Source organism: Oryzias latipes, chromosome 19, assembly GCF_002234675.1.
Source record: "Oryzias latipes chromosome 19, ASM223467v1".
NCBI lineage: Eukaryota > Metazoa > Chordata > Actinopteri > Beloniformes > Adrianichthyidae > Oryzias > Oryzias latipes.
In genome coordinates this window covers 17,238,940-17,259,014 of record NC_019877.2, presented here as the reverse complement: position 1 = coordinate 17,259,014, position 20,075 = coordinate 17,238,940, and the positions used below count along the sequence as shown (strand labels likewise).

The 20,075-nt window shown below is 40.6% G+C and overlaps 1 protein-coding gene across 2 annotated transcripts in view; it reads left to right on the top strand.

Annotated features, from left to right (window-relative positions):
- LOC101172231 (ryanodine receptor 2) overlaps nt 1–20,075 on the top strand; it is a 310,508-nt gene that overhangs the window by 71,789 nt on the left and 218,644 nt on the right. For both annotated transcript variants that reach the window (XM_023949560.1, XM_023949561.1), the window contains exons 13-31: nt 2,947–3,130; nt 3,332–3,467; nt 3,668–3,763; nt 6,307–6,425; nt 6,956–7,089; nt 7,366–7,607; nt 7,741–7,933; nt 8,558–8,762; nt 8,851–8,955; nt 12,776–12,879; nt 12,956–13,039; nt 13,983–14,142; nt 16,629–16,776; nt 16,887–16,990; nt 17,441–17,545; nt 17,873–18,047; nt 18,285–18,493; nt 18,589–18,759; nt 19,370–19,533. In XM_023949560.1, coding sequence (XP_023805328.1) covers nt 2,947–3,130; nt 3,332–3,467; nt 3,668–3,763; nt 6,307–6,425; nt 6,956–7,089; nt 7,366–7,607; nt 7,741–7,933; nt 8,558–8,762; nt 8,851–8,955; nt 12,776–12,879; nt 12,956–13,039; nt 13,983–14,142; nt 16,629–16,776; nt 16,887–16,990; nt 17,441–17,545; nt 17,873–18,047; nt 18,285–18,493; nt 18,589–18,759; nt 19,370–19,533 — 2,838 coding nt within the window. The remainder of the gene's footprint in view (nt 1–2,946; nt 3,131–3,331; nt 3,468–3,667; nt 3,764–6,306; nt 6,426–6,955; nt 7,090–7,365; nt 7,608–7,740; nt 7,934–8,557; nt 8,763–8,850; nt 8,956–12,775; nt 12,880–12,955; nt 13,040–13,982; nt 14,143–16,628; nt 16,777–16,886; nt 16,991–17,440; nt 17,546–17,872; nt 18,048–18,284; nt 18,494–18,588; nt 18,760–19,369; nt 19,534–20,075) is intronic.

The window sequence follows — 20,075 nt, the reverse complement described above, 5'->3', positions numbered from 1 at the left end:
TATCTGTCTATTTTAAACTACTGTGTTTATTTTTCATTTGTGTTTGAAACAAAGAAACTGAAACTGTTGTCTTATCCATTAACAGATTTCTGTAGCTAAATGACTTTTTGATATGGTAGCCTGTGTCAGCATTGCTGAAGAGCAAATGCTTTCGTACAGTTTCCTCCTGAGAATTCATCCAAAAAGCTTTCTGCTGACTGATCTAATGATGCAGATGAACACAAGAGCATTAGACTGCCCTGAACATTACCTATATGTCAAATGGATGTATTGTGTCTTCGGGTTGTGTGGGGGGTTGGGGGTAATCCTTTGGGTCTTATTGCAGAGTGGAGTTTGTGAGAGCATGAATGCATGAGGAGGACAGTCCGTTCAGCAGCCTCACAGCCTGTGGGAAGAAGCTTTTAAGCATCCTGCTGGATCTGCAGCTCATACTCCTGAACCTCCTCCCAGATGGCATGAGGGAGAACAGTCCATGAGAGGGGTGCTGGGTGTCCCTGATGACGGAGGTTTTTCTGCGTAGGTAGTGCTGCTCGTATAACTCCTCCAGGATCGGGAGAGGTGCACCAACGATCTTGCTATTAGTCCTGACAATCCTACTGAGCCGTTGTTTGTCCTGAAGCTTTCAGCTGCCAAACCAGGATGTGAAGCTCTGTGTCAGGATGTTTTTCAATGGTGCCCTTGTAGAAGGTGATGAGGTGAGGTGTTGGAATTCCAGTCTTCCTGAGTCTCCGGAGTGGATGGAGACACTTCTGTGCTTTTTTGATGACCATTGTGGAGTTGGTGGAGGAGGACGGGGGTTAGTGAGGTGCACCCCCAGGAACTTGACGGTGTCGCCCTTCTCCACAGCAGCACCGTTTATGGTCAGATGTGAGTGGAGGTGATTTCCAGATGCCCTGAAGTCGATCACCATTTCTTTATTTTTGTCAGCGTTGATCTGGAGGTTATGGGATTTACACCACACTGCTAGCTGCTCCACCTCCATTCTGTAAGCAGAGTCGTCATTGTGGCTTATGAGACAGATCACTGTTGTGTTGTCTGCAAACTTAACAATGTGGTTGGTGCTGCCTCTAGCTGGGCAGTCATGCGTGAGCAGACGGAACAGCAGTGGGCTCAGGACGCACCCCTGTGGTGTGCCTGTGCTCACTTAGATGGGCCTGGATGTGTGCCTGCCGATCTTGACTGTCTGCAGCCGGTCTGTCAGGAAGCTGAATGTCTCGTTGCAGATTGCTGTGTCCACGCCTAGTAGCCTCAGCTTCTCCACCAGCTGTTGTGGGATGATGGTGTTAAAAGCCCAGTTGAAGTCGATGAAGAGGACTCTAGCATAGGTGTTTTTCCTCTCCAGATGTGACAGTGGGAGGTGGAGTGGTGAAGATGGCATCTTCCGTGGATCGATTTGCTTTGTATGCAAATTATAAAGGGTCCATAGTTATTGTAAGACTGTTCCTAATGTGTTTTAGGACCAAGTGTTCGAGACATTTGGTCACAATTGGTGTGAGGGCCACAGGGCGAAAGTCGTTTGGGCAGGCTGGATTTAACTTCTTTGTGACCGGAGTAATAACAGCAGTTTTCAGGCAGGTGGGTACAAATGCCTACCTGAGTGAGGCGGGAAAGATGTCGGTGAAGACATGTTTCAATTGCTCCGCTCAGTCTTTCAGAACCCGTCCAGGGATGTTGTCCGGGCTGGCCGCTTTGCGTGGATTAATGGTGGAGAAGGCCTTCCTCACCTCAGCAGTTGACAGCTGTAGTGCTGTGTCGCTGGAAGACAGCAGGAGCATCTGTGCCTGGGTGGAGTTGTTAACTTCAAACTGGGCATAGAAGTTGTTCAGCTTTTGTGGTAGAGAGCGGTTATTCTGGCATATTGTCGGGGGGGGGGGTTATAGTCCGTGATGTTCCGAAACCTCTTATGCTATGTACACACCAGGCATGTGACGTGCATTCAAGAACGCGCTAAACGGAAATTCTGGAATGAGCTTTTTAGCATATGGTGTTTACACTGGACTGTTTCTACCCAATACTAGCTTCACCTACAGTTGGAAGAGGTTTGGTGAGAAATGTCAAAGTGGTACAAACCTGTCAAATCTTGTTCCAGGATTTTTCTTTCACAGGTCTATTCCGAAGTAGCTTCCGAAGTAGCTTAATGTCATATAATTATGGCTGGGTTCAAACTGAAATATAACTGAAAGTATATTAGAGGCCAAAACCTGCATAGTGATGCGTGAACACAAGAGTTTTGAATGTGCAAGCCAGAAACGTGCATATCCGTGCATTTACGCAGACTCTTCATTTGTAGTGCTTGCTTCCAAGGCCAGTTTGTCTCAGTTTTGTAAAGGTCAAGCACTTTTTTGTGAAAGTTTCACCACAGCCCTCTAAGGATATTAAAACAAATTTCTAAAGGCTCGCCACAGTTCTTAGAAGATCAGCCACCATTTCTAAAGGTCAAGAAGTATCCTGATATATCGCTAGATTGTTATCTTTTTACTGTAAATTATTTTCTTCTCAGTCACCTAACTTTTAATCTTATCCTCAAACTGTCGGCCAGTCACGCAATACATTTTGACAAACAAAATTTGAATTTGAATAGTCCATTAATGTTCTATGAAGATCCACAAAAGTTCTGTAAAGACGCACACAGTTTCAAAAGTTCTGTAAAGACACACAGTTCCAAGAAGTTTCCCCACAGTGAGGATGATTTTTGGAGTTTGATGGGATCATGGCAGATTCTTGATTCTTTTCCTGGTTATTGATTTATTGTGGGTTTTCTTCTGTGCCCAGATCATGGTTTTAGTGACACAATTCAAGTTTAGCTTCAGTTGTCATTGATAAATGCTGTTCTTTTTCACATCACTCTGTCAAAAATCAAAGTTCCAACTGTTCAAAAATTTCTTCTGAAATTGTGGTGTTTTCCTACAGTTTAACAAGCCTCTCATGATTATTTGTTTTCTCCAGAGGTCTGGACATGCTGAGGAAGCAAGGGAGGAGTTCTGCCTTTAATCTACCAATAGATTCAGTGAGCTTAAGTCTGCAGGATCTTATTGGTTACTTTCAGCCACCTGGAGAGCACATGGACCATGAGGAGAGGCAGAACCGTCTGAGAGCTTTGAAGAACAGGCAGAACCTCTTCCAAGAGGAGGTACTGTGTCGTTGTATGTACAAGCCTTTAGTTAGAGAATAATAGTCTGTTAATAGCTGATTGTTAATATCCAGTGCATCCTGTGGATCTTCTGAGGAAAGATGCAGTTCATCTGCACTGGTAGCTCAATGTGTTTGGGCGACTACACAAACGGCAAAAAACCAAATGTGCTCACAGTGAACTCCTGCTTCATGTGTACAGGGCATGATCAGCCTGGTCCTGGACTGCATCGATCGTCTGCATGTGTACAACAGCACCGCTCACTTTGCAGATGTGGTTGGACACGTGGCTGCAGAGGCCTGGAGCTCTATCCTGAACTCCCTCTATCAGCTGCTGGGTAACCACAAATAAACATTCACAGACAGAAACAAAGACTGTATTATGACTCCAACTGTCTGTAAAACTCTTAGGTATGTTAAAGACAATTGAGCAAGCTGAGATTCCCAGTTGTGGTCTAGAATTGTCAATCGTCAGCCTCACATTCGGTTGTTTTTTTCTCTGGTTGATCTCACCACTTTTTCTCTGTCACTTTCACAGCTGCACTTATAAGACGAAACCGAAAAAACTGTGCCCAGTTTTCCGGCTCACTTGACTGGCTGATAAGCAGACTGGAGCGGCTGGAGGCCTCCTCAGGTATGTCATTTTGGCTCTTTTCAAAACAATAAAACAGTTACGAGCTCTACAAGCAGAAATGTTTTTTTATAATAACGCCTCTGTGATTCTTGACCACGGAGTTCCTTCTTCTTTACAAAGTTGAATCCTCTGTGCGATTATAGTAGATGAACAAACTGCTGGCTTTCAAGTAATGGGTCATTCCATGATTGAAGGACTTCAAAATTCATTAAAAGTAAAATCTTCATTATTCTAATTTTCTGCTACATTTTCATCAATAATAGATAATAAACTGTCAAAGGCTTGATTAACTCAGCTTACAGAAAAATTGTACTATTTTGATTACGTTATACATTACAAAACTGTTACTAACCATTTGCAGGTCACACGGTGAGACGGACCTGGCTGAAGAAAACATGGTGCCTGACATCATTGGCCAGAAGCAGAAATTATACGACTTACCCTAAGCCTAACCAAGACGTGTTTTGAATTGAAAAAAAAGCAAAAAGAAAATAAACTTGAATGAAATGTTAGGGTCACCAGTTAAAAAAAAAATAAAAAAATTTGAGCGATATGGGGTGACTTCCGGTTATGGTAGAGGTTTTCCAGTTCTGGTCCTCTTGAACAGGGTTTTAGATCCGGGCAAATTAGCTTTCTCTCAGAGGTAAACTGTTACTGATAACCAAGAGGACAAACCTAATTATGTAAATAAGTAAAAAAAAAACAAATTCAATTCAGATTGAATGGGTAAAAGGATTACATGGCTAATAGGCTAAAACTATGCTGTAAAAATATGACAAATGGAAGAGAGCAGATGCTTCTACTCTACCCAATCTTTTGTTTGATGATATCAAGTCAAGCATTTCATTTAATTCTCTGCTATATTCTCCTTCTACCGTGCTAAAAAGGTTATGCTAACAGCATGCTAACGTGTTGTGGGACACACGTTCCATTGATAATAATTATTTAAAAAATTAAATAGAATTTCAATGTAATTTTACCTGTTTTATTTAAAGGACCTATATATGGCTTTTATTCGGCCTTTTAGAGTATATGTATATTATATGACAATAGATTACCTTTGCAGACTAAATAGAGATTTTTTAATGAATAATGATTTATTTTCACTGTTCATTTTCCTCGATTCTGTCTCTGATCTCGACCGGCTTTTGCTCAACATTCAAAGTTTTGCAAAGATAAATGTATGTATTGTGCATAGAAAATAAAAGCATTTTGTTTTTCACCGCTAGCTCTGCAGAAAAAATGGGAACCCACTCGTTTTTGTGGATTGGCAAGGGTTGGTGCTCAGTTACCAGGGTTTTAGAGGAAAGCTCAGAGATGCGTGAATGGAGCAAAATACGACTTTTGGGTGGTTTTTGGTAAGGAATTAACATTATAGTTAGGGGTTTCAAATCATCACGTTAATAGTGGTTATATAATTACAGACAACTTAAAGAGTTATTTTTTTATCATGCTAATCTCATTTTTAATCTATAACTAGTGTCATGTTCTCTAATATTAAAAAAAAGGGTCCAACTGTTTACTTTGCATGAGCGTTTTATTTGAAACATTGCTCTCAGTGCGCATCATCTGGTCTCTATACAGCTGTGCACACGGCATGTGCCGCATTGCTGCTATGATGTCGTCAATGTGCGACTTTGTAGTTCTTCACAGAACTAACGTAAACAAGCCCACAATGGCACAGCTATAATACATTATTTATTATCTATCTAAGTAAATGAAGAAGCCTGACAAGGTGTTAATTATCATATATTAATGGACTATGTAGCGTGCTAATTGCATGGTAAGTTGTGGAATGCTGTATGACTGGTATTAAGAGGTTTGTGGTCAATATTCTTTGGATTGTTCAGAAAACTGTTACTGATTTTATGTGTTAAGTCTGACGATTCTGTATCTGATGTTTTATTCTTATGTTTTTTTTTTATTGCTCTAGGTTGATAAAAATACTGCTTGTTGGTTTAAAAGTAATTGTTGGAAATCTGTTATATTAAGAAATCTTAATTAGTTTTAGTTGTAATTTGATCTTTTACTACCACAAAATCACGAGTGTAAATGATAATATCTTAAAATTTTGCTTTTACAAATTATTAGGTTAAAAAGTATTGTGATCAAAAATAGATAAATTAATGACAGCACTAGTTATTTTACACTTAAAAGCTCAAAAAAGTTGATTTCGCATGATATAGGCCCTTTAAGATTTTATTTGGACATTTGGGGTAAGTCGAGGGAAAAATTGAGTTTTAGGGGGTACTCCAGACTTATTTGGTATACTAAAACTTTTTTTTTCATGGTTTTTGGAGATTTGATCTCAAGACAGGTAAATTTTGTCAGAAACTACGTGTTTTAGTATTCTGAATGTGGATTATTTAAAATATGATGGGTGGGACTTAAAATGTCCTCCAACTCTGGAATGACCCTCACATCAAACTCCAGATGTGGTTTTTAGAGCAGAAAAAGTCCTTTTATATTTTGTATAACATAAAAGATTGGACGTCTCTTCTGCTAAATTCTGTCCCGCACTTTTTTTAAAAACTTTTATGTAGGTATACTGGAGGTTCTTCACTGTGTGCTGGTGGAAAGTCCTGAAGCTCTAAATATCATCAAAGAAGGACATGTAAAATCTATCATCTCCCTCCTGGACAAGTATGGACGAAACCACAAGGTACCATATCCCAGCGGGTTACAACAAAATGTAAAAATCTTTAAATTCTGGTTCAAAATAGGTATAAAAAACACAAATGTCATTCAAAGATGAAAGTTAAATCATCTACTGAAAGGGTTGGTAAATTGTCCAAGACGAGCAGAAGAGCATCCACGACTCCTCTGAGGTTCAGACTAAGGAAAATTTGATAACTTAAATTTGATCCTGGATGGCATCACCCTGCTGTGATCTAAGCTTTTTAGTGGGTTCTTATCAGTAGGTATGGATGAATATGGTCCTCTTTCTCTCAAAGCAGTGTAGTAGATGGATTTAAAAATTATATGTCAAAAACAGTTACATTAGTATGACTTAAAAGATAATCAGCTAATAATTGACATAGAACTCTGCAAAGTGCTTGAACATAAAGGTGCAGAGCTGTACCGTATCAGGGCATTCTGGGAAATTAATGTCTAACGTTTATAAAATCTAAAACCTCTGCAGCCTTTCTGACACCTGCTTTTCCTGATTTGTGTATACGATGTGCTTCACAGGTTCTGGATGTGTTGTGCTCTCTGTGTGTGTGTAACGGCGTGGCCGTGCGCTCCAATCAGCACCTGATCTGCGACAACCTGCTGCCAGGAAGAGACCTGCTGCTGCAGACGCGCCTCGTCAACCACGTCAGCAGGTGACACATGCTCACACGAAGGCACTAAAGAGTAGACCCACACATGAACACCTTGATTCAGAATTCTTCTTCTGGTCACCTGAACAGATCTTGTTCAGGTTGTACTGGAAGTAATTTCGTATGTCGGTGTAAAAGCTGTGCATATGACAATAAATGAATTCTGATTCTGATTCTGATTCTGATTCTGAGAATCTCTCAGCTCTCTTTACTGTTGGTCTCTGTTTTTTATGGTGACCTTTCTGGCAACTCTATCTTATTTGTTTCATATTTTACCAGTATGCGACCCAACATCTTCCTGGGTGTCAGTGATGGTTCCGCCCAATACAGGAAGTGGTACTATGAGGTAATCGTGGACCAGGCTTTGCCATTTGTCACGGCAGAACCCACTCACCTTAGAGTGGGCTGGGCCAACACCAGTGGCTATGCACCGTACCCCAGTGGGGGAGAGGGCTGGGGAGGCAATGGGGTGGGGGATGACCTCTTCTCCTACGGCTTTGATGGACTTCATCTGTGGTCAGGTGAGGGATGAGTGGACGTTCAGCATGATAAATCACAGAGACTCTTATGGATATGCACATTTTAAATAAATTTTACTTTGAAGTGTGACAGATACGATTACATTTGTGGCAAACATTCACTACCCATGTCCAGGTTGCATTGCTCGGACTGTTAGTTCACCCAACCAGCATCTGCTGCGCTCTGAAGATGTGGTCAGCTGCTGCCTGGATCTGAATGTTCCCAGCATTTCCTTCAGGATCAATGGCCAGCCAGTTCAGGGCATGTTTGAGAACTTCAACTCGGATGGCCTGTTCTTCCCAGCAGCCAGCTTCAGTGCAGGTGTCAGGTCAGTGTGTGACCAGAAAGTCGCTTTGCTGGAAAAAAGAACAGTTTCTTTACAGAACCAAAACAAAGACATATGTTTTTTTTATGTAGTATTTTTATTGTTTTATGATTAAATTCTCTGCTATTCCCCACCACGTAAATGTTAAAGACCCACTCCAGACATTTTTTGAGCTTTTGTAAGAGGGTTCCCGGTGGTCTTTTAATTCTGATTATGCCATTCTTCACCAAAATAAAAGATAAAAACTGTTGTAGGACATATCTTCTGCAGAGTGGCGGTAGTTCATTCTCTTGCTCTTCTCTTGCTCATTTACAGCCTCTTATAAGCTTTTAAAAAATTAATAAATACATTAAAAAATTAATGTAAAAAAATGTAATGTTATAAGTGGAAATGTAATTTTGAGCATAACCTTCTGTATCATCAGACCTGTGTCATCAGAAAAATGCCACAAGAAAATGTTAAAAACATCAAAAACATTGTTTTCATCTGAGTGGGTCTTTAATGTATTTGAGATTTGCATTACTGAAGAACACTAAAGCATATCCTATAAGTAATGTTTTTCTGTGTTGGATGAGCGCTGAGATCATTGTTTCCCCCCCCACACACACACACACTACCTCACTGCAGGGTGCGTTTCCTCCTTGGGGGGCGTCATGGGGAGTTCAAATTCCTCCCCCCTGCAGGCTATGCCCCATGCTGTGAGGCTGTGCTTCCCAGGGAGAAGCTAAAGTTGGAGGCCAGTCAGGACCAGACTGCAGCCAGAGAGTTGCTGGGACCCACCGTCACTTTGAGCCAGGCAGCATTCACCCCTACGCCAGTGGACACCAGCCAGGTCCGGACGAAGGGAAATTACGATGGATCCTGTCAGACTTAGTGATGTAGCAAAACTAAATGTTATGTGTTTGTGTGTGTTTGTTCAGATAGTTCTGCCACTTCACCTGGAAAGAATCCGAGAGAAACTGGCAGAAAATATCCACGAGCTGTGGGTGATGAACAAGATCGATCTGGGCTGGACATATGGAATGGTGAGTTACAGCCAAAGCCCTGAACGCAAATGAGTTGCTGGTCCAAGAAACCACTCTTCATTTTACAGTTTAGCAGCAAGTCAGGACTTATTCAACAAAAGTAAGAGCAGGAGGGGCATCTCAGTTTTACAACCTGATTCTTCATTTCTATGGCACCCACCTTTGCCATTCAGGAGGCAACTTGTTAAAATCCACATCCCTACCACCTGAAAGCGAGCTTGGGAGAATCTGTCTATCAGCAGGCATCCCCTATTTTTATTGAGGTATCCAATTAGTCAGTTTATAGCTTGAGTAACATGCAACAAAGAAAAAAATAAAATGAAAAAATGTTAGCATTGCCAAAAATATGGTTAAAAAAGGTAGCAGAGCAAGAATGGTTATTCTGATGAATAGAATAACTGAATAATAGCTGTTTCTTTCTCAATGGAAGTCTATGGGATTTTGGTTTCTTGGAGCCATCAGGTATGGAATGCAAGGGAATTACTCAGTCCACTTCTCTTGTACAGTCAATGAAATGAAAATGACAGTAGAAATTTTTACAGGAAAATGTTCATGAAATAAGTCCGTAATTTTTGTTGGTTAGACTCGATGACTTCTTGGGTACTTGGGAACAACTTTGACCATAGACGAATAAACCACAAAGCCTTGACCAGGGGTGGGCAAACTTTTTGACTCGTGGGCCACAAAGGTTCTATAATCCGATAGGCTGGACCAGGAGCAGATGCCTGGATTTTTTGGTAATCAACCTTATAAGAGAAAGAAAAAACATGAAATCTGGATAAAGACATTTTGACTGAAAATTAACATATAATTTAAAACAAAACATTTTTAATTTTTTATTTCAAAACTTGCTTTTGTTCTCATTTTAAAGCTAATTGCACCAATGACTTGATGTACCTTGTGTAAAATGCAACCTTATAGAAATGCTGCGTTCATGTGATGTTTGAATGATCGGAAGAATGAAAAACAAATTTTCTTAAACCACATGAATGCTAGAGCAGGGATCACCAAACTTCTTTTTTGAGGGCCACACAACTTTTTTCTTCTTTGATGTGTCTAATTTTAAACTTTTGTCTTTCTGTGATTGTAAAGCACTTTGGTACCTTGAAGGAGTTGTAAAGTGCTATAGGAATAAAGTTTCTTTCATTCATTCATTCATTTAAAAAATAAACAACACTATTTTGAAATAAAAATAACCAATTAACTCTCTGTGTGATCTTAAAGAAAAATAGTCAGTAAAAATAATACTAATAAGTTTAAAGAAATAGTCGATCATCTCCCATCATAGTCCCTTTGAGACTTTGGAGGGCTGCAGCTTCCTGCACATCTCACATTTTGCCCTAAATTTCATACTGTGTACCTGCAGTGTCCTGCACTTCTGTTTCTCATCCTGTGATACTGAAAAAATTAGAAGTTCTTATGTCTTCTGCAGCTGGACATATATATGCATTACCTTTTTCACCAGTAGTGTTCCCTTGTTTATTGAAAGAGTTATGTTCTAATAAAAATCTGTGATTGATGAAATCTGCGGAATAGGGTTACAGATGTTTTATGGCAGTAAAACCCCTCACTACACACTTTCTACACTTTTCTCAGACATGAACATTTTCACACTTTTTTCTCTTGTTTAACAGGTGTGAACCTATCGCCAAACTCTTGCCAATACACGCCCCTATCATGAACTGCTTTCTACAGACGCGTATTTTCCCTGCTGCCTTTAAAACTGCATTGGTGAAACCATTAATTAAGAAAACCAATTTAGACCCATTGGTTTTCACAACAGACCTGTCAACAACTTGCCATTTTCAAGCAAGGTTTTAGAAAAACTTGTTTTTATTCAGCTTAATGAGTTTCTCTTGCAAAAAATCTTTTTTTTGGATAAACCAATCTGGCTTTAGAACGAACCACAGTACAGACAGGCTAGTTAAAAATCGTTAACGCGTCAGGTGTGCCTTTGATTCAGGACAGATTTCAGTATTAGTTCTACTAGATCTAAGTGCCGCTTTTGATATTGCTGATAGCCTGATCCTTGTAAAGACTTAAAAGTCTTGGCCTTTCGGGGCCTGTTCTCAAGTGGTTCAAATCTTATCTCATGAGGAGAAATTTTATGGTAAGCATGGACACACATTTCTCTAAGGTCCATGAAATTAAATATGGTGTGCCTCAAGGTTCCATCCTTGGCCTTTTGCTTTTTAACATTAACATACTTTCACTGGGGAATGTCATCAGCTTTCCTAGCTATGCTGATGATACCCAGCTGTATATAGCTATGTCTCCTGATGACACAAGGCCAATAGAAGCAATTTTTAACTGTATTTTAGATGTGAAATCATGGATGGCAAATTAATTTCTGCAGCTCAATCAGGAAAAGCTGAAATATTGGTTATCGGTCCTAAAGCCAAGACAGAGAAACAGGTATTGATGCTAAAATATCTTTAATTAAGCAATTCAGAAACAGTCAGAATACTGGGCATTGTTTTAAACTCTAAGCTAACTTTTATCCCTTATATAAAACATGTGGTTAAAACTTGTTTTTATCACCTTAAAAATTAGGCTAGGGTCCACCCTCTACTCTCTCCTGCTAACATGGAGATTCTAATGAATGCTTTTATGATGAGTAGAATTGATTATTGTAACTCCCTGCTTGCTGGACTTCCAAAAACTAACATTAAGAACCTTCAGCTTCTCCAGAACTCTGCTGCATAAGTTCTTACCAAGACCAGGAAGTGAGCTCATATCACTCTGGTTTTGAAATCCCTGCATTGGCCATCCCAATATGCTTCAGGATTGATTTTAAGAAAGTTTTAACAGTTGTTAATGTCTTAAGGGTCTTGCGCCCTCGTATCTATCAGATCTTTTTTGGTAAATATGAATCCTCGCGGACATTGAGATCCTCTGGCACTGGTCTTCTAACCATTCCAGCTGTAAAACCCAAAACTTATGGAGAGACATCTTTTCAGCACTATGGCCCTCGTTTATGGATCAGTCTGCCAGAGGACCTGAGAGCCCCATAGAGCACAGTTGCTTTTGTGTTTTTATGTGGTGTATGTAAACTTCTGGTCTCAAGTGTATACATTTAGTCTAAGACACTGTTTATGTTCTAATGAATTAAAAAGTTGGCAACTTATACAGTATTTGAGTCTAAAATACTATGTTTATGTACAAGTAATTCAAAAACTACAAACTACACAGTTAAAGTACACAAATCTTTGTGAGGAGATAGCTTTGTAGTGTGTATGAATATTATTTTGTAGTAATACTTAACTTACTTTTTATTATGGAAACAGAATGCAGGGATACTTGTGTTTCATGCTCTGCTGTAAAGTGTGTTATGGGGGAAGCATGACATTTCTAAAGCATGGCTGGCGTAAGCAAGGCTGAGAGAACGGGAGCCCTTTTTCCGTGTGCAGCGCTCGAGAAACGCGTGCCTCAGGACAACACTGCTGCCTTAGTAGGCCCGGAACTCCCGGGTAGGAACCCCCGAGCTGGTAGCAGAAGCCGTGGCAGGACGGCTAGGTGAGGGGGCGTCTTGATCTTGCTCCTGATCGAGGAGGTACGCGACCTGGTACGCGACCTGGTACGCGTCCTGGTACGCGACCTGGTACGCGACCTGGGCCTAAATAAATGCTCCTGCGGGACGGAGTGGTCATCAGCCTGGGACTTAGCAGGGCCGGTAGCAGCTTTCCAATAGCAGAAAGATTTTGACTTGGAGAATTTGGAATTTAAACACACATAGCAGTCTCCATTCTGGAGTCCATCCTTCGGGAAGAAAGTGTTTATATGTTCTACAGGTGTCTTCCATCTTCTCTCTGCCTTTTAGGTTCGAGATGATAACAAGCGGCAGCACCCTTGTCTGGTGGAGTTTTCTAAGCTTCCTGAACAAGAGCGAAGCTACAACCTGCAGATGTCCTTGGAGACCCTGAAGTAAGGCCTTAGTGCTTCAGTGTGGTGGCAGCTCCCACACCAGTCTGCTCAGCTGGAATCGATATCTCCGTTGCAGGACTTTGCTGGCGTTGGGCTGCCACGTTGGACTGGCTGATGAAAAGGCTGTGGGAAGAGTGAAGAGCCTGGAGCTGTCACCAACGTAAGTCTGATTAGAGAAGAAAGCTGACTTTTTCCTAGTGAATCGAATGACACTATTAATTTTCTGACTTTAATGTTCTCTGCAGACCAGCAGGAAGCCATCATTACTAATTGTGTAAACATAAAGATTTTCCTCAATATGTCTGCAGATCTCTGAACTCATTAATGCTTTTAGCTTCATGCTTTGGAAAATAAAATTCATTTTATGGGATATTCTTTTCTCCTGGTTTCAGGAACCATCACTAAATCCACAGTCTCATCCTGGTTGAGCTGCAAAACATTTTACTTTCATCTATTATTATGTTTCCAATGCTTAATCACCAATAGTCTACCATGGTCACGAGCTCTGGGTCATGACCGAAAGAACAAGGTCCTGAATACAAGCGGCTAAAATGAGCTGCCTCCATAGGGTGGCTGGGCGCTCCCTTTGAAATAGGGTGAGGTGGCTCGGGCATGTAGTCTGGATGCCTCCTGGATGCTTCTCTGGGGAGGTGTTCCAGGCATGTCCCACTGGGCGGAGACCCCGGGGAAGACCCAGGACATGCTGGAGAGACTACATCTCTAGGCTGAAAATATTGCTAGAAGCCACTTCTTCTAGCTCTACTGGAGCTAGAGAAAGTGGAAAGAGGGAAGTCGGCATCTTTGCTTAGATTGCTGCCCCCACAACCTGGTCCCTCATCAGCGGAAGAAGATGGATGGATGGATGCATTATCAGGCATTGACTGAACTTTTATCTTCAGGAGACATCGAGATGTAAAGCTGTGTGTCATCAGCATAGCAGCAAAAGCTGAGGACACACCTCCTGATGATATTCTTAAGGATGTGTACATTTAAAAATACTACAAAAAATTAAAAGCCAACAAAGAAGTGTTAAAACAAAGGAGCTGGTAAACAAAAACTTTAGACCAGAGTACCATTATTTTCTGTTCTTTATTTTTTCCTAGATACGAGTTGTCAAGTGGTTATAAACCTGCACCTCTTGACCTGAACCACATCAAGTTGACTCCCAGCCAGGAGGCCATGGTAGACAAGCTGGCAGAAAATGCTCACAATGTCTGGGCAAGAGATCGCATTCGGCAAGGCTGGACTTACGGCATCCAGCAGGTGACATACTGAACCAAAAATACCTTCTTTAATTTGAAGCCTTCTACCCTTGTCTGTCTTCCTTTGATGTACTGTATATGTTGCAATAATGGGGCTAATGTGGAACAACACACCATTTCTCTAACACGCATGGAAAGGTGTTCACAAAAGAGAACCTCAAGGCAAAGACTTGGTGTGCAAGGACAAGACTGAGCAAAATTAGAGACATTATGGTGATGATGTCCTTAGACTTATTGTTCCCCTTAGCAGTCACTGTAAGTTGTCCCACTTTAGAAAGATCAGAAAGGTCTGTAATGTTCATCATTGATACACTTCAACTGTGACACAGAATGCAAAAAAAAAAAAAAAAAACAATTCAGGAAATCACATTGACTGGTTTTCAAACAATTTGTATGATGGTTCAGAAAATAAATACTACAATTGCATTTACTTTATTTGCTGGTTGAGTTTATAGAATTAAAAAATATTCCTGTACACATTCTGATGTTTAGCTTTTTATGGGTTTACAGCATGTTAAATTGTGTGATAAAGGAATGATAGGGTTGTTAAAACAACTTTTGAATCAATCTATCTGGGAGGAAGGAAGAGCAGGAGCACCTGACCTTTCAGGGAGATGAAAAACATTTTTCTTTATAGAGTTTACATATTTTGAGTATTGGTGATGAGAGAACTGTTTTGAGCTTAAAAACATTTCAGAAAGCATGCACAACATGCTTCGCAACATACTGACCATTATCTACTGGCTGTTTAAGTCAGTTGTCTCCAACCTTTTTCAGGCCATGGACCGGTTTAATGTCAGACAGTATTTTCATGGACTGGTCTGAACATGGTCGAAATTTGCATGTAATTTTTTTAGGCTTCCAGTTTCTGAAAAAGTTTCAATTAAAATGCTACTACAACAGATTTTGTTTTTAACAAAATCTGAAAACATTTTACAGATGAAGACTGACTCAATGAAATAAAGTTGTTGATTTGTAGAAGTTGTTTCTGATTTTAAAAAAAATCAATAAAAGCAACTTTACAGTTTTCTTTTTGATAAAATACCATTATAACGCTGAAAGGGAGCCGGTTTAGCTCGTGCTGGTTTGCGGCGCCTTCCGTCCGTGAAACCAGGGTTAAACTCCGGGCTGCTCCCTGTTCCCTTCTCTACTTCTGTGCCGGTCCCAAGCCCGGTTGCTTTGAGAGGGTTGCGTCAGGAAGGGCATCCGGCGTAAAACATTGCCAAGTTAACCATGCAACTCGTTCACTGTGGCAACCCCTGATGGGAAAAGCCGAAAGAGAACCAACAACCATTATAACACTGAAAATTCAACTCAGCCTCAGATCATCTTTCAGGGCAAAAAGATTTATCATAAATGTAGTTTTTTTATTTTTACATAAATCCTGATTCATTGTGTGGTTTGTTTTTTTTTAACACAAAATCATATACCTACTGTGTCAAAGTTTTTTAACAGATGCCTGCCTAATTCAACCTTTCTGAAGGAAAATTTACAAATGCCCCTTTTACAAGTTTATACAAATCAGCAACTTTATTTGATTGAATCTTCATTGTCAGTAAAATGTGTGTGGCTGCTTTAAACTTAGAATTTGTGATGGAGATTTTCCCTTTTAAGTCAAAGTGGATGCTAACACTATCTTTATTTATGTACAACTTTAATGATGGATAAATAAAGCAAAATAAACGAAATAACGGTCGTAAAACTGGTATTTTCTAAATATAATGATAAATACGAATCCATTGTTTCTGCAACTTTTTTATCTGGGTGTGTAAAACATTCAATAGTCAGTTGCTGCATATTATGCTAAGTGGCTTCTGGTACATGGAAACAACTGTCTCAATAAATCTGTATTTCGAGGAAGACTAATGATTTTGTCTGTAAATATCGGCTTTATATTTCTTTGAAGGCTCTTCTTCGGTTTCTTCCCTGGCTCTTGTCTTCTCAAAGAAACTTTCCAAATACGTTTTATTGTTTAGGTTTTAGCTTATTAGCTTTGGACTATTAGCGGTCAAAGCAGCCGGGTGTGGTAAACAGAATCCGTCAGTTTTCTAAAATTAAAACTTCCTTCAGTATCTGAAAATAAATAAACAAAACGGAAATACTCTTAAGTAGCATTTGCATTTCTTTCTGTCTGCGGCCTGGTACCAAGCTGTCTATGGACCGGTAGCAGTTGGTGTCCCAGGGGTTAGGGAACACTGGTCTAGGTAGTGTTAAGGTGATAAGGTTTAGTTTGACATTTGGAAGAGCTTCTGGAGAAAGTCTGGTCTTTAGCATCCATCTTTATTTAGATGGTGCAGGTTTTGTTTCTAGAAATATGGGTCTTTCTATTAACCACCCAAAACCTTGACTAACCCTTTGTATTTTTCTTCACTCCTTTCCAGTCTTCTTCATATTCATGTTTAAAATAACATCTTAAGTATTTGTTTCATGTTAGAGTTAAAAGTTCTCTACTTTTTGGTTCTAATCTTTTCAACTGTTTCTTTTCAGGATTTGAAGAACCGCAGGAACCCTCGTTTGGTCCCCTATACCCTGTTGGATGAAAGAACCAAAAAGTCCAACAAAGACAGCTTAAGAGAGGCTGTTAGAACGCTACTAGGGTATGGATACAACCTGGAAGCTCCGGACCAGGACCATGGTAAGAAAGACCCAGAAACAAGGCTAAATATTTAAGTTTAAGAAGGGGTGACTCAAAAATGTTTTTTTTTTTTCTTCTGAATTTCTCTTTTGTCTTTTCATCCCATCCAGCAACTCAGTCTGATTCCAGCAGTTTGTCTGCTGAGAGATTCCGGATCTTCCGAGCAGAGAAAACTTACTGCGTTCATTCTGGGAAGTGGTACTTTGAACTGGAGGTAAGGATCTGACATCAAAACTTTTAGCTCCTCCATCTGCTGAGAAACTCTGCAGAAACACAAGTCATGTTACAGAGCGCTCTATCTAGTAATGCAGCTGGAAGAGTTCATACTGGTCAGAGAGGGTCTGGCATCTTTGTTCCCAGATGACTGCTCTGAACGTTGGTAGAAACTCAGAAAAAGAGGCAGTTGGTGAAAGTCACAGGCCTCTTCCAGTTCTATAAAAACCATCAATACATTGGAGTGGGGGTGGGGACTCTATTTAATAGGCATGGCAATAAGTCAATTAAAAACGTTTCTTATCAGTTGTGACCCCACCTCTGCATTTGTGTGCACATTTCACCAGCATAAACTCCACTTCAGGGGGGTCCTCCTTGGTCGATCAGGTCTCCAGAATCCTGGCTGTTCTCTGCCATTATCTATGATAAAGTCTGCACACTGTTCTTTCAGGTTCTGACTTTCGGAGAGATGAGGGTGGGCTGGGCCAGACCCGGCTGTCTGCCAGATCAGGAGCTGGGATCCGATGACCAGGCCTTTGTTTTTGATGGTTTTAAGGTGGACCCATCCTTCTTTCTTCCCTTTCTTCAAATTGCTGTATTTAACTTTTTTTTGGAAGATGGTAATGGCATGTGAAGACAAACAAATACATAAATGACCCTGAATAATGTATCGATTTAGGAACTGTGATTCATTTATTTATTTTGTCAATTGAGATGCTGGTAATTTGTTTAAACTGTAGATTTGATTATTAGAAATATGAGGTCATGATCAAGCTTTAAGTCTCGGAGCAAAGACTCCTCAGAATTATGATGAAAGATGAGACAGAGAGGTAAAAGTTTTTCTTGACTTCATCACGTGTGCATGAACCTGTGTGTTCTACAGGTCCAACGCTGGCACCAGGGGAACGAGCACTTTGGGCGAGCTTGGCAGGCTGGTGACGTAGTGGGCTGCATGGTGGATCTGAACGAGCACACCATGATGTTCACGCTCAATGGGGAGGTGCTCCTTGATGACTCTGGGTCTGAACTGGCCTTCAAAGACTTTGAAGTTGAAGACGGTTGGTGTTATGTTGTCAGTGCCGAATATTGGTTACAATACAGCACATCACATTGTCCTTTGGAAGACGTACATGTTAAGCCCAATGCTTACTGCCTGAATTATGCAATTAATGTGTGAATGCTAAGGTTTCTAAAACGCCCTAGAAATGACTATATTCTCTTGAGCAATTGTTCTTTTGGGTGCCTCACAATTAACAAGGAGCTCTTCCTGATTCTCGATTGCATGTGTGCTTCAGGTTTCATCCCTGTGTGCAGTCTGGGTGTGTGCCAGGTGGGGAGGATGAACTTTGGGAAGGACGTCAGCACTCTCAGATACTTTACCATATGCGGCCTGCAGGAGGGCTACGAGCCTTTTGCTGTCAATGTGAACCGCGACGTGACCATGTGGCTCAGCAAGAGGCTGCCTCAGTTCGTGCCGGTTCCCCCCAACCATCAGCACATCGAGGTAAGCCGGCTGGGGATGAGCTCCACCTCATGTTGGTAAAAACATCACCTTAAATAAAAATGGATTTCCACTGAGGCTGAACTTTTGGCTTTCAGGTATCCAGAATCGATGGGACAGTGGAATGTTGTCCCTGCTTGAAGGTCACCCAGAGGTCATTTGGCTCCCAAAACAGCCACACGGATATCACCTTCTACAGACTCAGCATGCCTATCGAGTGTGCTGAGTGGAGATCTGGAGCCAGTGGCAACCTCTTCTCATCCAAGAAGGTAACCCAGAGTCTAACCATCAAAGGTTCTCCCCCCCCTCCCTGAAGAGGGGAGTTGTTACCAACCTATGAGGATCTGGAGATGTCATGGGGTGGTAACAACTCATAGCCAAAGCAGTTATCACAGCCAAGCTTTCAAAGTAATATTGAGTCAAAAGGAAGGAGCTGTTGAAGGACATTATGAATTCTGAGATCATTATCAGTCATTAATTACCTTTGACAGATTGTGGCTTCTTGCTGTAAAAAGTAAGAACTAAAGTTGGAAGAACAAACCCTCCAGTGGGAGATGTAGGCTACCTTTGTTTCTTTTTAGGAGAGGTCTAGGACAGTGAAGAAAGGCTGAATTAGTAGTTGTACACTGATTTAGTGGACATTTGTCTCTCTTCACATCAGAGGGTTTCTGCTCTTTTTGAAGCAAAAGATTGATTCCTCTACAGAAGATAATCTTTGCATATTTCTGTTCCAGGTTTTTTTTTTTTTTGACAGAGTTTGGACAGTTTCAGTTAACAGCAACTGAGTAGCATCGGCTTCTCCAGTGTCTGATCTCCAATGTTCTCTTGTTTCCCGAGCCAAATGATGCTCATGATGCAGCTCCTTGTGTTCTTCTGCAGGAGCTGGATGATTTTGAAACCGTCTCAGACTTTGAAGTCCTGATAAAGTCGTCCCATGGCCACAGTGTTTCCAACATTCCTAGTGTTCCTGGTGGACCAGAGAAAGATGAATTTAACAACCACAAAGATTACAACCAAGAGAAGTCGTCCAAGGTCAAACAGAGGTAATGTGCAATTTATCTAATTATGTCAAACAATGCAGTTTCACTATAATGCAAAAGATTTTGGAGATCAGACTGATCGCTGGCTGAAACCAAAAAGAAAAAATCTCCAGCTTAATGTTTATGTTTACTGTGCCTGCATTGTTGCTATATTAACACTTATTAACACACTGGCTCACCCATTAAAGTCCTGCTCCAATCATCTGTTGATCTATTGTAAAAGAATTCCCAGTGGTCTGTTCATTATGATTGTGTCGTTTTTAGCCAAGATGTAAAAAACTCTGTTGTTTTCTTGGACATGGTTCATTATTTTTGCTGGCATCACATGTAAGTTGTCCACTGTGATCCACTTGGTGGTTTTTATGTTAAAGTAAAATAAACCTAACCATAAATCCAAATGGTATTATCCTATTTCGATTCAATTATTGATTTATTTTTCTCCTTGATGCATTTCTTCATTCATTTGTGAACCTTTTGAAGACAAGAAACTGTTTTGGGAATGAAGCAGCACTGCTTAAACAGATAAAGATAAGACATAAAAATTG